This window comes from Schistocerca nitens, chromosome 8 (assembly GCF_023898315.1).
Source record: "Schistocerca nitens isolate TAMUIC-IGC-003100 chromosome 8, iqSchNite1.1, whole genome shotgun sequence".
Classification (NCBI taxonomy): Eukaryota; Metazoa; Arthropoda; class Insecta; order Orthoptera; family Acrididae; genus Schistocerca; species Schistocerca nitens.
The window spans coordinates 63384315-63403331 of NC_064621.1; the positions used below are offsets into that span (position 1 = coordinate 63384315).

Genomic DNA, 19017 nt, shown 5'->3' on the forward strand with positions numbered 1-19017 from the left:
AAATTAAACTTTTCACTCGGGGGAAAACTTGAATCAAAGACCTCTCGTTTCGCAACTGCTCACGCTAACCACGGGACCACGGCGTTCCTGAGCTCACACCATCCTTGATGTTGCATATCTTGCGCATGAACTACTCAGTTTGTATATTTTGCTCATTTTTTTCATAGTTACACACAACTTCTTCCTGTTTTCTCGATTGATCTGTGTTCAGTTTTTCAGGGCCTGTCCACTGTGCCAACTTATAACTAAATCTGAGAGGGGAGCGATGGCGAGGTTCCCTTGTGAGTTGCTCACTCTGTGAAGCTCTTTCTGCTGAATAAATGACGCAACTTTTCTGAAATCGTTATCGTATGTTTGTGTGTACATGTACATTACACCCATATATTTCCGTCCCACTCGGATAGTTATTTCTTGGTGCGTTATTTATAACCTTTTTTCTGTTGGAGAGTATTTCGTGACCTTCGGAGATGGTATGCCAATTTACCATCCACGACAGGTGCGGATGGTGTGAGCTCGATTGCCTCTCTTAAAGCGCGTGGAATATTTTACGGTCCGGTTTCATTGTGCCCATTTCACGCAGTATGCCGTCCTCGGTCGACACGCGATGGAATGCGTTCCGTTTGTGAGTGGCTGGACGAACACTAGCTGTCGCGGGGCTGGCGCCTCGGCCCGAGCCGCGCCGGCTTTCCGTCGGCCCCTAGCCGTGCGGCAGTTCCCGAGCGCCGCGACGCAACTCGCAGCCGGTGGAGGCGGCGTCCGGCATGCGGCAGTACGTCCTGCCTCGCACGTCCTCTTCGGGGATGCGCTCGTCCATGGGCTGCACGCCCGATGCCGCCATCTGGTCGCGAACCTGTGTGCACACAAACCGGTACGATTACTCTGACCGCACTACACAGAATCTTTGCTCGATTTACCATAACTGACGCTCTGCTAGAAGACTATCAGTTTGGCATTCGGGAAAGTAACAGCACAAAAGAGATAGTTCTCATGTTACGATTGATATTGCAAGTAAGACTTGCGAAAAAAAAAAAGAATAGTTGGTTGGGTTTCTCGACATGGAAAAAGCGTTCCAAAAACGTCAGTGTTGCAAAATGTGAATTTTAAAAATTTCCCGACGAATTGACTGTTCAAACAAATTTCGGGCTTGCAGCCGGTCGTCGTTCAATACTTCGCACGATATTTCAACTGGGCACCTACCAGTCATCTTCAGGTGAGCCGTCGCAGACTGGCGAAAACGTTTTATTTTTCTTTATTGATTTTCAATTCCCCCCGAAGGGGGCGGGCTGGCAGCAGCTTAGTACGCTGCTCTACAGCCTACAGACTTTTTTAAAAACGGAAGAAGAAAAGAAACAAGAAAAACAGGCGATAAATCGGTGACTTAGAGTGTAAAATGGAGGAAATACGGAAAGTTAAAACAGAAAGCAAAGGGGTTAGCTATGTTAATAAAATGCACAGGAATCAGACAAGTAACATAGTAGACACACAATTAAAAAAGCATGGCGACAGTCTGGTTTCTGTTCGCAAGAGATAAAAAAAATCACACCCAGCGACAGTATGATGGCCGTTCGCAACACTTCCCAAAAGACACAACACTGAACACTCATTGTAAAACTCTCAACTGTAAAACGCTGCATGAAAATGGCAGATGGGGGGTGGGGGTGGGGACCTGGAGGAAGGGGAAAAACAAGGAGGGAGGAGGGGAAAAAACGAAAGAGGAAAAAACGAAAGGGGGAGGAACCAAGGAGGGAAAGGACTCACAAGGGGAGAGAGGGGCAGGGCAGACGCGAGAGGGAATGAGAAGAGGCAGAGGAGGAAAATGCAAAAGGACTCGTTGGAGAGAATGGGGCAGAGAGAGGGGAGGTGGGGAAAAAAGAGGATGGAATGGGGGGGAGAGGGAGCCCAGGAAAAGGACAGAGAAAAGGAGGGGGAGAGGATCAGAGTTGATAGGACGGATAAATGGAGGGAGAGAGGGTTAACGTTCTCCATTCCGCAATATATAGCGTACTGTAACTATTCTGCGCGTGCGTCGAAAACTTGATAGATGAACCACACTGCCCGATGGCAGCGCCCTCGCTGGTGGAATAACGGAACTCAGTCGCCCTCTGCATTGCTGTATGCCACGGACGTCGACGCACTCTGTCGCCTCCGATTTGAGCAAATCGTGAAGATGATGGGATTCCATGCACTGTCCAGCTGGTAGCCGCTATCACAGTTTAACAGATTTTCCGCCAGTCGTATTTCTACGGATGCTTTAATAATGGAGTCCCAGAAAGACGTTGCTGTGGACAAAATCATTGTTTTCTCATACCCCATTGAATGTGCAGTAGAAATACAATGTTCAGCAACAGCGGACTTGCATGGCTGCAAAAGGCGGGTGTAACGTTGATGTTCAGTGCAGCGTTCTTTCACGGTGTGTGTGGTTTGACCTATGTAAGCCATACCACATTGGCGCGGTATCTTGTAAATTCCGGCCTTTCGTAGTAACAGATTGTTCTTAACTGATCCCACAAGGTCTGCAGTCTTCAATGGTGGGCGGAAAACCGCTTCTACCTGAAATTTTCGGAGGATTCTTGCTATTTTAAACGAAGTGTTGACAACGAAAGGAAGAAAAGCTAAAGATTGTTCCGGCATGTTGTCCTCTGTTGTGTACATAGTTCCACGTAGTCAGCGTGTACACAACTTTCCCACTAGAGCGCGCCCCGCTAAGCTCAACAGCGCAGGCGCAGTGCTCGTCCGTCTCCACACTACGAGATGGCGCTGTCTTAGAGACGGGCCAAATTCTGCTTCCGCTGATCCGCGTATTAATATGTAACGCAGACAGTGAGATTACTGCTAACGTAGAACCATTTCTCCTCGTGGTTATTTCTCCTCGTGGATCACACTCGTGCAGTGATACCTGAACGCGCGAGGTATTATAACGAGTGTACAGACCTCCGATTAGTCCTCCAGCTTAACTCCCGTCGCTCCGCCATTTTTGTCTCCCTTGACCTCGAAAAGGCCTACGACCGTCTGGCATCCTGGTCTCCTGTTTAAACTCCAAACCTATGCCCTTCCTATCAACTACATCCATCTGATGGCCTCCTTCCTCTCCCACCGCCCCTCCTATGTTACCATCCATAATGCCAATTCCCACACCTTCTACCCCTCTGCAGGTGTGCCCCAGGGCTCTGTCCTCTCCCCTCTCCTCTACCTCTTGGACACAGCAGATATGCCCCAACCACCCCACCCCCCCTCCAGTGCACCTCTTGCAATATGCTGATGGCACCGCATTCCTCGCCCTCGCTCCTACCCTCCAACGGTCCCAACGCCTTCTCCAGAATCACCTTAACCTTTTTGCTGCATGGTGTAACCAGTGGCTCCTGAAAATCAATCCTTCCAAGACCCAGGCAATCATTGTAGGTCATACAACTCGCTCCTTCCGGCTCTGGATTTCTCCCTTACTGTCTGCGCCGGTCCTGTCCGCCTCACCCCCACCCTCACCTACCTTGGCCTCACCATTGACAGTCACCTCACCTGGATCCCTCATCTCCGCTCCATCCAATCCAAAGCCCACAACCGCCTCCGACTCCTTAAACTCCTCTCTGGCCCGACATGGGGGTTGCACCCCTCTACCATCCTCCACACCTACAAATCCTTAATCCGTCCCATCCTCTGTTATGTTAGTCCTGCCTGGATATCTGCCCCCCCCCCCCCCCAAATTCTATAAGTCCCTCCAGATCCTTGAGCGTCATGCACTCTGCCTCGCCTTCTGTATACGCCTCCCGTCCCCCACGCAGATCCTATATGATCTCATTCCTTTCCCCCATCTGCTCCTATTCCTCGAACATATCCGCATCCTCTACACCTCCCGCCGCCTTGAACCCCCCACCTCCTGCTTGCTCCTCTCCTCTCCCATCCCCGCCCCCTGCCACGTCTTCACTGTTGTGTCCCCCCTACCCTCCATCTCTACACCCTACATCTCCTTTCCCAAGGTGGCTTCCATCAACTCCCCCTCCCGGATGATACCCTCTCTCCCTCCATTTATCCCTCCTATCAACTCTGATCCTCACTCCCCCTCCTCTGTCCTTTTCCCGGGCTCCCTCTCGCCCCCTTCAATCCTCTTTCTTCCCCACCTCCCCTCTATTTGCCCCCTCCTCTACCCCGAGTCCTTTTACATTTCCCTCCTCTGCCTCCTCTCATTCCCTCTCGCGTCTGCCCTTCTCCCCCTTTATTAGTCCTCTCCCTCCTTGGTTCCCCCCATTTTTTCGTTTTTTTCCTTCCTCCTTCCTTGTTCTTCCCCCTCCTCCAGGTCCCCCTCCCCCGTCTGCCTTTGGCTCGGGTGTGTTGTCTTTGTGCCGCCACTTTCGTACAGTGTTCTACAGTGAGTGTTCTACAGTGAGTGTTCTGCAGTGAGTGTTCTGCAGTGAGTGTTCTACAGTGCGTGTTTTACAGTGAGTGTTCCGTGTTGTGTTTTTTTGGGAAGTGTTGCAAACGGCCATCATACTGTCGCTGGGTGTTCCTTTTATCTCTTGCGAACAGAAACCAGACTGTCGCCGTGTTTATTTAATTGTGTGTGTACTATGTTACTTGTCTGATTACTGTGTCTTTTATTAACGTTGCCAACCCCTTTGCTTTCTGTTTTAAGTTTCCGCATTTTTCCGCCATTTTTCACTTGACGTCACCGTTTTATCGCCTGTTTTTCTTGTTTCTTTTCTTCTTCCGTTCTTTAAAATAAAAGTCTGTAGGCTGTAGAGCAGCGTACTAAGCTGCTGCCAGCCCCCCCCCCCCTTCGGGGGGAATTGAAAATCAATAAAGGAAAAAAAAACCTCCAATTAGTCAGTCTGCATTTGTCTGCACCTGTCTGTATCAGTCTACATTAGTCTGTACAAGTCTATAGTCAAGTTTCAGTCTGCGCATAATAAGATTACCATATTCCTGTAAATCGCCATGAAGCGAGATGTATAGACACTTTGTCAAGTATCATAGATATGTGAGAATAAGATTAACGTACCAAGACCAAAGGAACTTCAGATTGTCAATTGTAAATAGCATCCAGAATCAAGTTACGTAATGTTTATGCTTGTTATTATTTTAATAAATGTGTGTGAAAATTAATCAAGTTCTGTTTAAAGCTGGTTACCGTCAATCTGCTACTCTAAGCGTGCAAGTGGCAGTTCTATCGTCTGACCAAACGGCAGAAGATAAACACGCCACGATAAGACCACGAGAGATATTGCTGACACTCGGCTACTTCATTAGAGCGACAAGTCAAATAACCTGATGGTGTGTGTACCGGAGGTCTTACAGGACGCACACCACAGTGAATTTTAAAATTTTCCCGGCGGATTGACTGTTCAAACAATTTCGGGCTTGTAGCCGGTCGTCGTTCAATACTTCGCACGATATTTCAACTGGTCACCTGCCAGTCATCTTCAGGTGAGCCGTCGCAGACTGGCGAAAACGTTCTCCGTTCCGCAATATATAGCGTACTGTAAGTATTCTGCGCATGCGCCAAAAACTTGATAGATGAACCACACTGCCCGCCGGCAGAGCCCTAGCTGGTGGAATAGCGGAACTCAGTCGCCCTCTGCGTTGCTGTTTGCCACGGCCGTCGACGCACTCTGTCGTCTTAGATTTGACCAAATCGTGATGTTGGGATGTCATGCACAGTCCAGCTGGTAGCCGCTGTCACGGTTTAACAGATTTTCCGTCAGTCGTTTTTGTACGGACTCTATAATAATGGAGTCCCAGAAAGACATTCCTGTGGACAAAATCATTGTTTTCTCATACTCCACTGAATGCCCAGAAGAAATACAATGTTCAGCAATAGCGGACTTGCATGGCTGCAAAAGGCGGGTGTAACGTTGATGTTCCGTGCAGCGTTCTTTCACGGTGCTTGTGGTTTGACCTATGTAAGCCGTACCACATTGGCACGGTATCTTGTAAATTCCGGCCTTTCGTAGTAACAGATTGTCCTTAACTGATCCCACAAGGTCCGCAATCTTCGATGGTGTTTTAAACGAAGTGTTGCCAACGAAAGGAAGAAAAGCTAAAGATCGTTCCGGCATGTTGTACTCTTTATTCACTTCCTGCTTCTCAGTTTTAACTGTCAGTGCCCTGTTAATCTACCGGATGGAATACCCATTTTCGCTGAACACTGTCTTTAGATGGGCGAGTTCTTGAGGTAAGCTATCTATATCCGAGACAGTATGAGCTCTATGAACAAGTGTTTTAAGCGGCGTGCAGTGTGGTTCATGTATCAAGTTTTCGACGCATGCGCAGAATACTTACAGTACTCTGTATATTGCGGAACGGAGGATGTTTTCGCCAGTCTGCGACGGTTAACCTGAAGATGACTGGCAGGTGCCCAGTTGAAATATCGTGCGAAGTATTGAACGACGACCGGCTGCAAGCCCGAAATTTGTTTGAACAGTGTTGCAAAATGTTCGAAATTATCGGAAAAATACGACGAGTACGTTATAGGGAAATACAGATGACACACAGAGGTGACAAAAGTCAGTGATAACGATATGCACACAAACAGTTATCGATAGTATCGCGAACACGAGGTATAAATGGTTAGTGCTTTGGTGGAGCTGTCACTTGGACTCAGGTGATTCATGTGCAAAGGTTTCTGAAGTGATTACTACCGCACGACGGGTATTAAGACGTTGAACGCGGAATGGTAGTTGGAGGTAGACGCATGGGACTTCCAATTTCGGAAATCGTTATGAAATTCAGTATTCCGAGATCCACAGCGTTAACAGTATGCCGATAATATAAGATTTCTGGCATTACATCTCACGACCGACAACGCAGTGGCAATCGGCCTACACTGAACGATTGCCAGCAGCGGTGTTTGCAGAAGGTTGTCAGTGCTAACAGACAATCAATACTGCGTGAGGCAACAGCAAAAATCAGTGTGGGATGTCAGGCGAACGTATCCGTTAGGAGTGTGTAGCAAAATTTGGCAGCAGACGACCGACGCGAGTGCCTTTGTTGATAGCACGACATCGCCTGCAGCGCCTCTTCTGGGCTCTTGACGGTATCAGTTCGACTGTAAACTGTGGCCTGGTCAGATGAGTACCGAATTCAGTTCCTCAGAGCTCATGGTAGGGTTCAAATGCGAGGCACACCCTACGAAGTCATGGACCCAAGTTATCAACAAAAAACTGGACAAGGTGGTGGTGGCTCCATTATGGTGTGGACTGTGTTTACATGAAATGGACTGGGTCCTATGCTCCAACTGAACCTGTCATTGGCTGGAAATGGTTATCTTGAGCTACCTGCACTCCATTTGCTGTCAGTCGTGGACTTCATGTTCCCAAACATGCCACTCAGTCACAGCTGTTCGCAATTGATTTGAGGAACATTCTGGAGAAGTCGAACAAATGACTTGGCCACACAGATCGTCAAACATGGATCTCAACGAACATTTATGGGACATAATCGAGAGGTTACCTCGTGCAGAACATCCTACACCGGCAACACTCTTGCAATTACGGACCGCTGTGGAGGCAGCATTGCTCAGTGTTCCTGCAGGGGACTTCCAATGGCTTGTTGAGTCCATGCCACTTGGAGTTGGTCCAATACGCCGGGAGAAAAGGAGGTGGCTTGTGACTTTTGTCACCTCAGTGTATACAAAATGTGCAAGAACCAAGAGGGATCGATATGAATAGAAAACCAAGAACGAAGTGTGGTCTAAGTATCATGGGAGGCTGGGACGTACTGTTTCGCTACTACACTACTGGCGACTAAAATTGCTACACCACGAAGATGACGTGCTACAGACGCGAAATTTGACCGACAGGAAGAAGATGCTGTGATACGCAATTGATGAACGGTGAACGCACATTGGAAGCGTGTATTCGTCATTACCATACTGGCGTATCACCCGGCGTGATGGTACGGGGTGCCATTGGTTACACGTCTCGGTGACCTCTTGTTGGCATTGACGGAACTTTGAACAGTGGACGTTACATTTCAGATGTGTTACGACCCTGTGAAACCCTACGTTTCAGCAGGATAATGCACCACTGCATGTTGCAGGTCCTGTACGGGCCTTTCTGGATACAGAAAATGTTAGACTGCTGCCCTGGCCAGGACATTCTCCAGATCTCTCAGCAACTGAAAACATCTGGTCAATAGTGGCCGAGCAACTGGCTCGTCACAATACGCCAGTCACTACTCTTGATGAACTGTGGTATGGTGTTGAAGTTGCATGGGCAGCTGTACCTGTACACGCCATCCAAGCTCTGTTTGACTCTATGCCCAGGCGTATCGTTATTACGGCCAAAGGTGGTTGTCCTGCGTACTGATTTCTCAGGATCTATGCACCCATATTGCGTGAAAATGTAATCGCATGTCAGTTCTAGTATAATATATTTGTCCAACGAATGCCCGTTTATCATCTGCATTTCTTCTTGGTGTAGCAATTTTAACGGCCAGTAGTGTATTATGGAATATTAATCTAGTGTCGCTCAACGGGCTAAACCAGTTCTTTGAATTGGACTCCACTTCGGCGACTTACGTGTCCATAAGATACCAGAGTTATCCTTTTAGGGAAACGGGGCTTGTAGTATAATATGCAGTCCGAAAGCACGTGAAAGCTGGTTACAGTGAGACTGAAAAATTTTCGTGATTCAACAGGGACGCGATCTCGTGACCTGTCTGTTTCCAGTCACAAACTTCAACATTTCATTTATTCTGTTGCCTTGTCAAGGATTGGTATCTTCTCCCAGATATAGCATTTTTACTTTATACGAACTCATACTTGGAGTGCTTAATTTACATTTAAATAGAAGTAGACCACCAAGCCCGGCTTTCGCCGGTACTGTGGGGTCTATGGTTGAGAGAAGCAATGAGGCGATTGAAACAAAGGTTCAAGAGTCGGAATAAAATTCAGAGTGAAAGCATATCAATGATAAAAATCACATATGATATTGATAACCTCACTGAAAGTCAAGAAAAATAAGAAGAGGTGTTGAATTTAAGGAACAGTCTACTTACAACAGAATATAGACTGAGAAAAAAATTGAAAGAGGAAAATAATTCTGCTACGTTGGAAGCGAAGTAACACATGACGAACAGAGCAAGGAGAACATAAGAAACAGATTAACACAGGCAAAGGTGGCATTGTAAGCCAAGAGAAGTCTGCTAGTATCAGATACCGGCCTTAATGCGAGGAGGAATGTACCGACTTTGTACGTCCGGAGCACTGCGCTGCACTGCACTGCACTGTGTAGTAGGACTACGAGAAGCTGGATGTTCCTTCTGCTATACTGCAGGAAGACGTGGCAGGATTTAAGTCGCTGTACATGACTGCTGGCAGTGGTGGTCACGAGAATGTATGGTCGGAAGAAGACCGAACTCCGGGCGGTCAAGTGGCACCGCCGAGAGAGAAGACCATCGTGTTCGGCGTACGGCTGCGACGCGTCGTACTGCATCCGCAACGGTAATTTCAGCGGCAGTTGGAGGCAGAGCGACACAACGAACTGTTACAAATCGGTTACCTAAAGGACAGCTCCGAGTCAGATCCTCTGCAGTGTGAATTCCACAGACTCTAAACCATCACGATTTGCGTTTTCAGTGGTGTCAAGGGAAAACGCATTAGAGGGTAGGGTGGAGGTGTTGTAATATTAGTAATTTTCGCCTCACAAGCATTAATATACGCTCAATAGTAAACAGCTGGTAGCGTAAAGTTATCGAACGGTTGTAAAGTAAAAGAAATGAACCATCGCATAGCAGCGACAGAATCTATTATTCTTCATCTTTGCCGTTCTTGCGCGGTGCCTGTAAATCTTTATGTACATGTATCGATTAATGATATAAAAAAGAATTCTGTTGTTTCAAGACAAATGAGGCATTGGCCACCACGCCATTTACTGTTTGTATTCCATGAAAGGCGGAAGCGGACTTGTTGCGTTCCGCATCGTTATTTTATATTTTATGTGAAAATATGCTAATTGTTATTTTTCCAATCAGAAAACATGTAGTTTCTTGTAATTGATTACGAACAGACAGCATCAAGAGGACACTTTGACTGTTATGTATAAAGTATTTAACCACAATGGTCATCTACTGTAATTTAATATGAAAAGGTACGTAGCACTAAAAAGAACGTGTGTTAAAGATACGTGTGTTTATTTTAGTAAATTAACCTTGATGACTTCCATCTCCTCATTTACTTAAATGGTTATTATTTTGTGTTAGTTCATCACCAGCAATAACGATCATGCTGATGGGCCGAACGTAGCATGAGGCAGAAGGAACATTATCGTTTTCCTTTTATTTCTGAATCAGCTCTTTTTTTTAATTGTGTAGTGTTGCATTTCTTTTAAAGTCTATAAATCTTCTGGTTCCTTCGTGTTGTTCCGGGTATGACCACATCGCGACTATAAAAATGAACAGAAATGATAATGTTTCTTGCGAACGATCTCAAATAAATCAAACTGCTGCTTTTATTCAGGTATTTAATGGTTAACGTATTATAATAGTGTAATCAATCCCTGATTCTGTTGCCAAGTGACCCACCAAAATATTCACTTTTTCGATATTAAAAAAAAAACAGTTCTTTTTCTTTCCGCCCCCCAAGAGCAACGCTGCAGTGTATTATATTTTACGATGCAAGCTGGTTATGCCTCGGAGCCAGTAATGGCCGTGCGATGGTTAGGAGACCAGTCGAAGACCTTCAACGAACCTGTCTCCAGGTCTGTTGGACCTACAACTGGAGTTATCGTCTGGGGTGCGTTTCCGAATGACAGCAGGAGCAGTTTGGTGGTTATCCCCCACACCCTGATTGAAAAACTGTGCTCAGTCTTGTGTTTCGACTTGTTTTGCTGCCATTCATGAACATCATCCCAGTGTTGTTTACTAACAGGATAACGCTCACTTACATACCGCTGTTGTAAGCCAATATGCTCTACGGTATGCCGGCATGCTGCCTTGGTCTGCTAGATCACCAGATCTGCCTCCAATCCAACACATATGGGACATCTGAAACCACTCCAGCGTCATCTAGAAACAGTGCAAAGTTTACGCATTAAATTGTTCTGAAAGCGGTGCTGATATTCAAGATAATAAAAGTGGTTTAAAAGCTGTGAGCTTTATCCCTGCATTACTGAGCAACTGTTTCACCAGGTATCCAGTCTAGTTTACCAAATTGCCAACCAGACTAACATTAATTATAATCTTTTAATAGTCGTCTTACGACAACCGGTGATTTATATATATATATATATATATATATATATATATATATATATATATAAAATCACCGGTTGTCGTAAGACGACTATTAAAAGATTATATATATATATATATATATATATATATATATATATATATATATATATAAAGAGAATTTAAATAAAAAGAAATAAATCAATTTATATCTGGACATTTATTTTAACATTGATCATTGTTCCGTTAAAACTTGATTCATAACTAAACTGGTGCCTTATTTAGGATTGTGAAAATGTGAGTTTGTAATCTTACGGAACACATGAAATATGGAGCAAAGATTGGGAGACTGCATACAACACTGCATTCATAAAATAGCACACGAAGAACGTTGAAACATATGCGAGAGGAAATTAACCACAACCAATCGATTCAATTTTCACCCAAAGAAGTTACGGTCATGAAATTACCACACACTGGTATACTAAATTCATACTAATTGTCTGTGAAATCTTCTCGAAAAGAATAGCTGAGGGCTACTTTGATGATCACACCACATGCTACACGTGTTCAACTTGGTTTACACAAAGAGTGTAACTCCACAATAATTTTGATAATAATTACATCGAAACGCAATTTACAAAAGAAAAACCTCGACCTGGTTACTATCGTCATACTATTAACCTGATGGGTCAAACAATTATATAAGCACGTGGTACTGGTCTCACAAAGTACACCCCACGTGGGTTGAACATAAAGAAAAGTTGCTACATTGAAAAATATTGTCAAGGTGAGACGTTATAATCTCATACTGCGGAAGCTAACAGGTTCATCGTGGGGAGCTCAACCACATGTTTTGCGCACCACGGGTCTGGTGCTGAGTATCTCATCAGCGGAATATGCGGCGCCAGTTTGGAGGAACTCTGCTCACACTAAGCAAGTTGACGTCGCCGTAAACGAAACTGTACGTATTGCCACAGGATGCCTCAAACCAACTCCCACAGACATAATTTACCCCATCATAGGCATAGCACCACCCACTATCCGCAGACAAGTAGCCGCCGAGATCGAAAGATCAAAACAAAAGAATGATCCTCGACACCCAATGCATATGCACCGAAAACAACGTGTCCGGCTGAAATCCCGCAGGAGTTTCATTGAAACTACTGAAGAGCTCGCCACCAAGCCCGTAGCTAGGCGGCTATCTCTTTGGGAAGAAATGGTGCCACACTCCACAGTGGAACTACTTGAGGAGGGATCTGCAGGATTTCAACTACCTTTTACAACTTGGAGGTTGTGGTGTCACCGCCAGACACCACACTTGCTAAGTGGTAGCTTTAAATCGGCCGCGGTCCATTAGTACATGTCGGACCCGCGTGTCGCCACTGTCAGTGATCGCAGACCGAGCGCCACCACACGGCAGGTCTCAAGAGACGGACTAGCACTCGCCCAGTTGTACGGACGACATAGCTAGCGATGCACACTGACGAAGCCTCGCTCATTTGCAGAGCCGATAGTTAGAATAGCCTTCAGCTAAGTCAATGGCTACGACCTAGCAAGGCGCCATTAGCATTACATAGCTTGTATCTAAAGAGTCTCACTTGTATCGTCAAGAGCGATGTACCACAAGGATGGATTAAAGTTAAGTATTCCAGGAGCTACGTACTTTTCTTTATAGCATTCATTACGTATCCTGTTTCAGACCTATCTACTAGCCTGCGTGAGTTAACGCGTGCCTTTCGGCTACTTCCGAGTGGCGTGGCTGTCTTGTTACGCCACAACAGAGGTCATTAAACCGGCTGCGAACTGGAGTAACTGGGTGCAAATCAAACCTATTTAAATGGGGTTACAGTGATAGCGATAGGTGTGAATGCGGAGCAATACAGGACTTGGACCACCTACTGATTTGCCCAGATATGTCTATAACATGCACTAAAGATGATATTTTGAAAGTCAATGACAAAGCAAACTACGTTGCTAAGTACTGGGAAGGGAAGATATAACTGGTGCATCCGGATACAGAAGAAGAAGAAGAAGAAATCTCACGCACATTCGTATTTAAGATTGATGATCTTAGTTAGGGTTACAGGTCATCAACACGTGGCTCCACTTTGCTCACAAAGTAGTGACAAAGGAACAACTGGAAGACATTCTGAACTTCACACTCGAATTACACTACGTTGCAATTTAAGATAACATAAGATATTTTATATCTAAACCTGAAACAAAGGTGATTAAATTTTCAGTTAGGCTGAACTTAAGAAATCCATTGTCCTACGGACTTAGCAGAGACGCGCTTAGCCGGAGATCTTACCATTTCAGACGCTCGTCGCGGACAGACTGCCGTGGGCCCCTATCGAGGGTGCTTGACACAAACGGAAGTGGCCAGAGAGGCAGCTTCCTATACCAACATGACAAGGGACGGACAGGACCATACTAAGAATAGAAACCTCTTTTTGCTTTTAGAAAGCGTGGCTACCTGTTCCTACGTTGGTCCTACTGTTCTCTAGCAGACAGGCTTGTCTGCTACCATTAAGCATGTAACTAGAAATACATTTGCTCATTCATCCTTTCACAGAGAAGGGAAGGGGGATGACAGTATCTTATTATATACACTATGTAAAAGAAAGCGGATGTAGGTTCCATATGAGACTGTGTGACATGAATTACATATAAACTGTGTTTGGAAGTGTAGTAGTGTGACAGATCGTTCTTGTTTATGTATAAAAGTGACACGTTTCACTGCTCAATCTCCTCCCAGATAGAGTCAAAATACTTCACCACAGTGGAATAATAAAAATCGAAAACCGACGATAATGTAAAGTGTATCTTTAAAATCATGTGACCAGCCGTCTGATGATGAACTTGCCATTTCGAAACCGGTAACGGCGCTATTTACCTAAATAACTAGCAGTATTAATAGTGGCTGGTTGCTGTTTTCTTCTCTGTATGAATTAACATACATTAATTGTACACAGCCACGATCTCACCATGTCGGTTTTAGACAAAATAGCATTAATTATTTTTTGGTTTTGCGATTTTTTTCCAGTTGGTGTAGATGTGTAATACTTTCAGCTTCAGACAGTAGTTACTAACTACTGCCATTTGGAATAATTACTTTTATTTATTATGCTGCAAGAGTCATTGAGAATAATAATACAGTATGCCCACTGATGAGCGACAACATTATGACCACTGCCCATCCTGTGTCTGAATGCCTCCATGTAGTGTTGCGGGCAGGTGACGCAGTACTGGAAGAATGTAAGCCGAAGACAGACGAATGGGGAGCCATTATAGCGAAGATACGGGCCGCAGGAGGTTCGCCGATGACACTGTAATTCTGTCAGAGACAGAAAAGGACTTGGAAGAGCAGTTGAACGGAATGGAGAGTGTCTTGAAAGGAGGGTATAGGATGAACATCAACAAAAGCAAAATAAGGATAATGGAATGCAGTGGAATTAAGTCGAGTGATGCTGCAGGAATTAGATTAGGAAGTGAGACACTTAAAGTAGTAAAGGAGTTTTGCTATTTGGGGAGCAAAATAACTGATGATGGTCGAAGTAGAGAGGATATAAAATGTAGACTGGCAATGGCAAGGAAAGTGTTTCTGAAGAAGATAAATTTGTTAACATCGAGTATTGATTTAAGTGTCAGGAAGTCGTTTCTGAAAGTATTTGTATGGAGTGTAGCCATGTATGGAAGTGAAACATGGATGACAAATAGTTTAGACAAGAAGAGAACAGAAACTTTCGAAATGTGGTGCTACAGAAGAATGCTGAAGATTAGATGGGTACATCACATAATTATTGAGGAGGTATTGAATAGAATTGGTGAGAAGAGGAGTTTGTGGCACGACGTGACTAGAAGAAAGGATCGGTTGGTAGCACATGTTCTGAGGCGTCAAGGGATCACCGATTTGGTACTGAAGGGTAGCGTGGAGGATAAAAATCGCAGAGGGAGACCAAGAGATGAATACACTAAGCAGATTCAGAAGGATGTAGGCTGCAGTAGGTACTAGGAGATGAAGAAGCTTGCACAGAATAGAGTAATATGGCGAGTTGCATCAAACCAGTCTCAGGACTGAAGACCACAACAACAACAACAACTGTTGTAAGAGGTTTTGGAGAAAGGCAAATAGTTGCGGCGCTGCGGCTGGAAATGAGAACCTCTGAAATGACGAAGCTGGTCACCTGTTTGTCGTGAGCACCTATTGTCGTGAGCACCTGGTGAAAGTGGTAGAAAGATGGCGAAATAACGAGTAGGCCGTATGGTACTGGACGACAACATCTCATCACTGTGTAATCCAGCACAGGCAGCGGTCTGTGGCAGATCTGGAGACAGAGTACAATGCTGGTGCAGGCACAAGTGTACCGGAGCACACCGTTCAGAAGCCAGTGAACATGGAGCTCCACATCCCACGACGCCCACGTGTTACTGTGTTGACTCACCGACATCGTCAGTTACAATTGCAGTGGGCACAGCATCACCGACTTTTCACCGCTGGTCGATAGAAACGTGTCGCCTGTCGAATGAATTGCATTTCTTGTCACACCAGTTCCAAGGTTAGGTCCTCACACGCCGTCATCCAGGCGAATGTCTACGCGAAACATGCAGCGCGTCACAGATGCCGCCTAGTGAGGGCAGAATTATGCTGTGGGGTACAGCGAGTTGGGCTTCCCCCGTGGGATCTGTGGCGACAGTCGAAGGCATCTTAACAGCGGTGAACTACGTGAACATTACTGAGGGCTATCTGCATCGCTTTCTGCTTGAAGTCTCCCCCTACAGTCATGACGTCTCACCGGAGGAGAACTGCTCCTACTGTAAGGTCAGCATCGTGCTACAGTGGTTAGGGGGCATTATAGTGAACTCACATTGATTTCTTGACCAGTAAATGTGACTGATCTGTACGCATTGGAACACACATACCGGGCGCCATCTGCGTGCCCTTAAACCACCATCCCGCAATTTGCGGGAACTGCTTGACTCAGAGGGCCATAGACACGTGTTCCCAGGTAGATGCCGTGCTTCTTGATTTCCGCAAGGAGTTCGATACAGTTCCCCACAGTCGTTTAATGAACAAAGTATGAGCATATGGTCTATCAGACCAGTTGTGTGGTTGGATTGAAGAATTCCTAGATAACAGGACGCAGCATGTCATTCTCAATGGAGAGAAGTCTTCCGAAGTAAGAGTGATTTCAGGTATGCCGCATGGGAGTGTCGAAGGACCTTTGCTACTGACAATACACAGGGTGATTCAAAAAGAATACCACAACTTTAAAAATGTGTATTTAACGAAAGAAACATAATATAACCTTCTGTTATACATCATTACAAAGAGTATTTAAAAAGGTTTTTTTTTCACTCAAAAACAAGTTCAGAGATGTTCAATATGGCCCTCTCCAGACACACAAGCAATATCAACCCGATACTCCAACTCGTTCCACACTCTCTGTAGCATATCAGGGGTAACAGTTTGGATAGCTGATGTTATTTCTCGTTTCAAATCGTCAATGGTGGCTGGGAGAGGTGGCCGAAACACCATATCCTTAACATACCCCCATAAGAAAAAATCGCAGGGGGTAAGATCAGGGCTTCTTGGAGGTCAGTGATGAAGTGCTCTGTCACGGGCTGCCTGGCGGCCGATCCATCGCCTCGGGTAGTTGACGATAAGGTTTCATAACTAACCTTTTTCGTAGGACTCTCCATACAGTTGATTGTGGAATTTGCAACTCTCTGCTAGCTCTGCGAGTCGATTTTCCTGGGCTGCGAACAAATGCTTGCTGGATGCGTGTTACATTTTCATCACTCGTTCTCGGCCGTCCAGAACTTTTCCCTTTGCACAAACACCCATTCTCTGTAAACTGTTTATACCAACGTTTAATACACCACCTATCAGGAGGTTTAACACCATACTTCGTTCGAAATGCACGCTGAACAACTGTCGTCGATTCACTTCTGCCGTACTCAATAACACAAAAAGCTTTCTGTTGAGCGGTCGCCATCTTAGCATCAACTGACGTTGACGCCTAGTCAACAGCGCCTCAAGCGAACAAATGTACAACTAAATGAAACTTTATAGCTCCCTTAATTCGCCGACAGATAGTGCTTAGCTCTGCCTTTTGTCGTTGCAGAGTTTTAAATTCCTAAAGTTGTGGTATTCTTTTTGAATCACCCTGTATATAAATGACCTTGTGGATAACATCGGAAGTTTACTGAGGCTTTTTGCGGATAATGCTGTAGTATATCGAGAGGTTGTAACAATGGAAAATTGTACTGAAATGGAGGAGGATCGGCAACGAATTGACGCATGTTGCAGCGAATGGCAATTGAATCTCAATGTAGAGAAGTGTAATGTGCTGCGAATACATAGAAAGAAAGATCCTTTATCATTTAGCTACAATATAGCAGGTCAGCAACTGTAAGCAGTTAATTCCATAAGGCATTAGGAGTGATTTAAAATGGAATGACCATATAAAGTTGATCGTCGGTAAAGCAGATGCCAGATTCATTGGAAGAATCCTAAGGAATTGCAATCCGAAAACGAAGGAAGTAGGTTACAAAAATGGCTCTGAGCATTATGCGACTTTACTTCTGAGGTCATCAGTGGCCTAGAACTTAGAACTACTTAAACCTAACTAACCTAAGGACCATCACACACATCCATGCCCGAGGCAGGATTCGAACCTCCGACCGTAGCGGTCGCTCGGTTCCAGACAGTAGTGCCTAGAACCGCACGGCCACACCGGCCGGCCGAAGTAGGTTACAGTACACTTGTTCGCCCACTGCTTGAATATTGCTCTCAAGTGTGGGATCCGTACCAGATGGGGTTGATAGAACAGATAGAGAAGATCAAACGGAGAGCAGCGCGCTTACTTACAGGATCATTTAGTAATCACGTAAGCGTTACGGAGATGATAGATAAACTCCAGTGGAAGACTCTGCAGGAGAGACGCCCAGTAGCTCGGTACGGGCTTTTGTTGAAGTTTCGAGAACATACCTTCACCGAGGAATCAAGCAGAATATTGCTCCCTCCTACGTATATCTTGCGAAGAGACCATTAGGATAAAATCAGAGAGATTAGAGCCCACACAGAGGCATGCCGACAATCATTCTTTCCATGAACAATACGAGACTGGAATAGAAGGGAGAACCGATAGAGACGGATGTAGATGTAGATGTAGATGTAGACCTTTGCGTAGACATCTCGTGCCACATACTTCTGGAATATTTCCAAGGACTTATAGAATCTCTGCCAAACACGGTACCTGTTGTACTGTGAAAAGTGGGACAACACACTATTAAACTGGTGGTTACAATGTTTTGGCTCAGCGGTGTATGTAACGTGTGAATTTTGGAATTTGTTGATAATTGATTTTGGAAGAGCATGTGAATATTTGTGAAACCATCCAGTAAATCACACAGAAGGTGTTACGGCGTAAAGTCAAGCGGTGGAACACCAGTCGAGAACAATAGAGAAGAGGCTGTGAGAAGAGGTCAGCCAATTGCACGCTGACCGGGCCTCCCTCCAGGACGACATTGCGACCGACTGGTGACGGCTTAGTTGAATAGCAGCTTCGAGACTAGCGACTTGTATAGAAGCGTCAATTCTCGTTACTTCGCTTGTACACTCTATGTAGCACAGAACTGGAATTGTGCATACTGAACAAGACCTAATATTTCGTATGTCGCCCTTTGCTTACTACACATCTGTATGATTGCGAATTAAAGTATTGTATCTTTCCTTTTTGTAATAAAACTCAATAATACGATTTGTTTGAATGTTTGTCTAGCGAACCGAGTACGCAAGTTTGCCAGACACTGTACAAGGTGTGATGTGCTTATTGTAAAGTAGCAAGG

The 19017-nt window shown here is 45.2% G+C and overlaps 1 protein-coding gene across 1 annotated transcript in view; it reads right to left on the reverse strand.

Moving 5' to 3' along the window:
* Nucleotides 1-697: 697 nt before the first annotated feature.
* The window catches only part of LOC126199387 (dipeptidase 1-like), a 244345-nt gene continuing 226025 nt past the window's right edge, over nt 698-19017 (reverse strand). Inside the window, exon 10 of the mRNA XM_049936306.1 lies at nt 698-850. Coding sequence (XP_049792263.1) covers nt 698-850 — 153 coding nt within the window. The remainder of the gene's footprint in view (nt 851-19017) is intronic.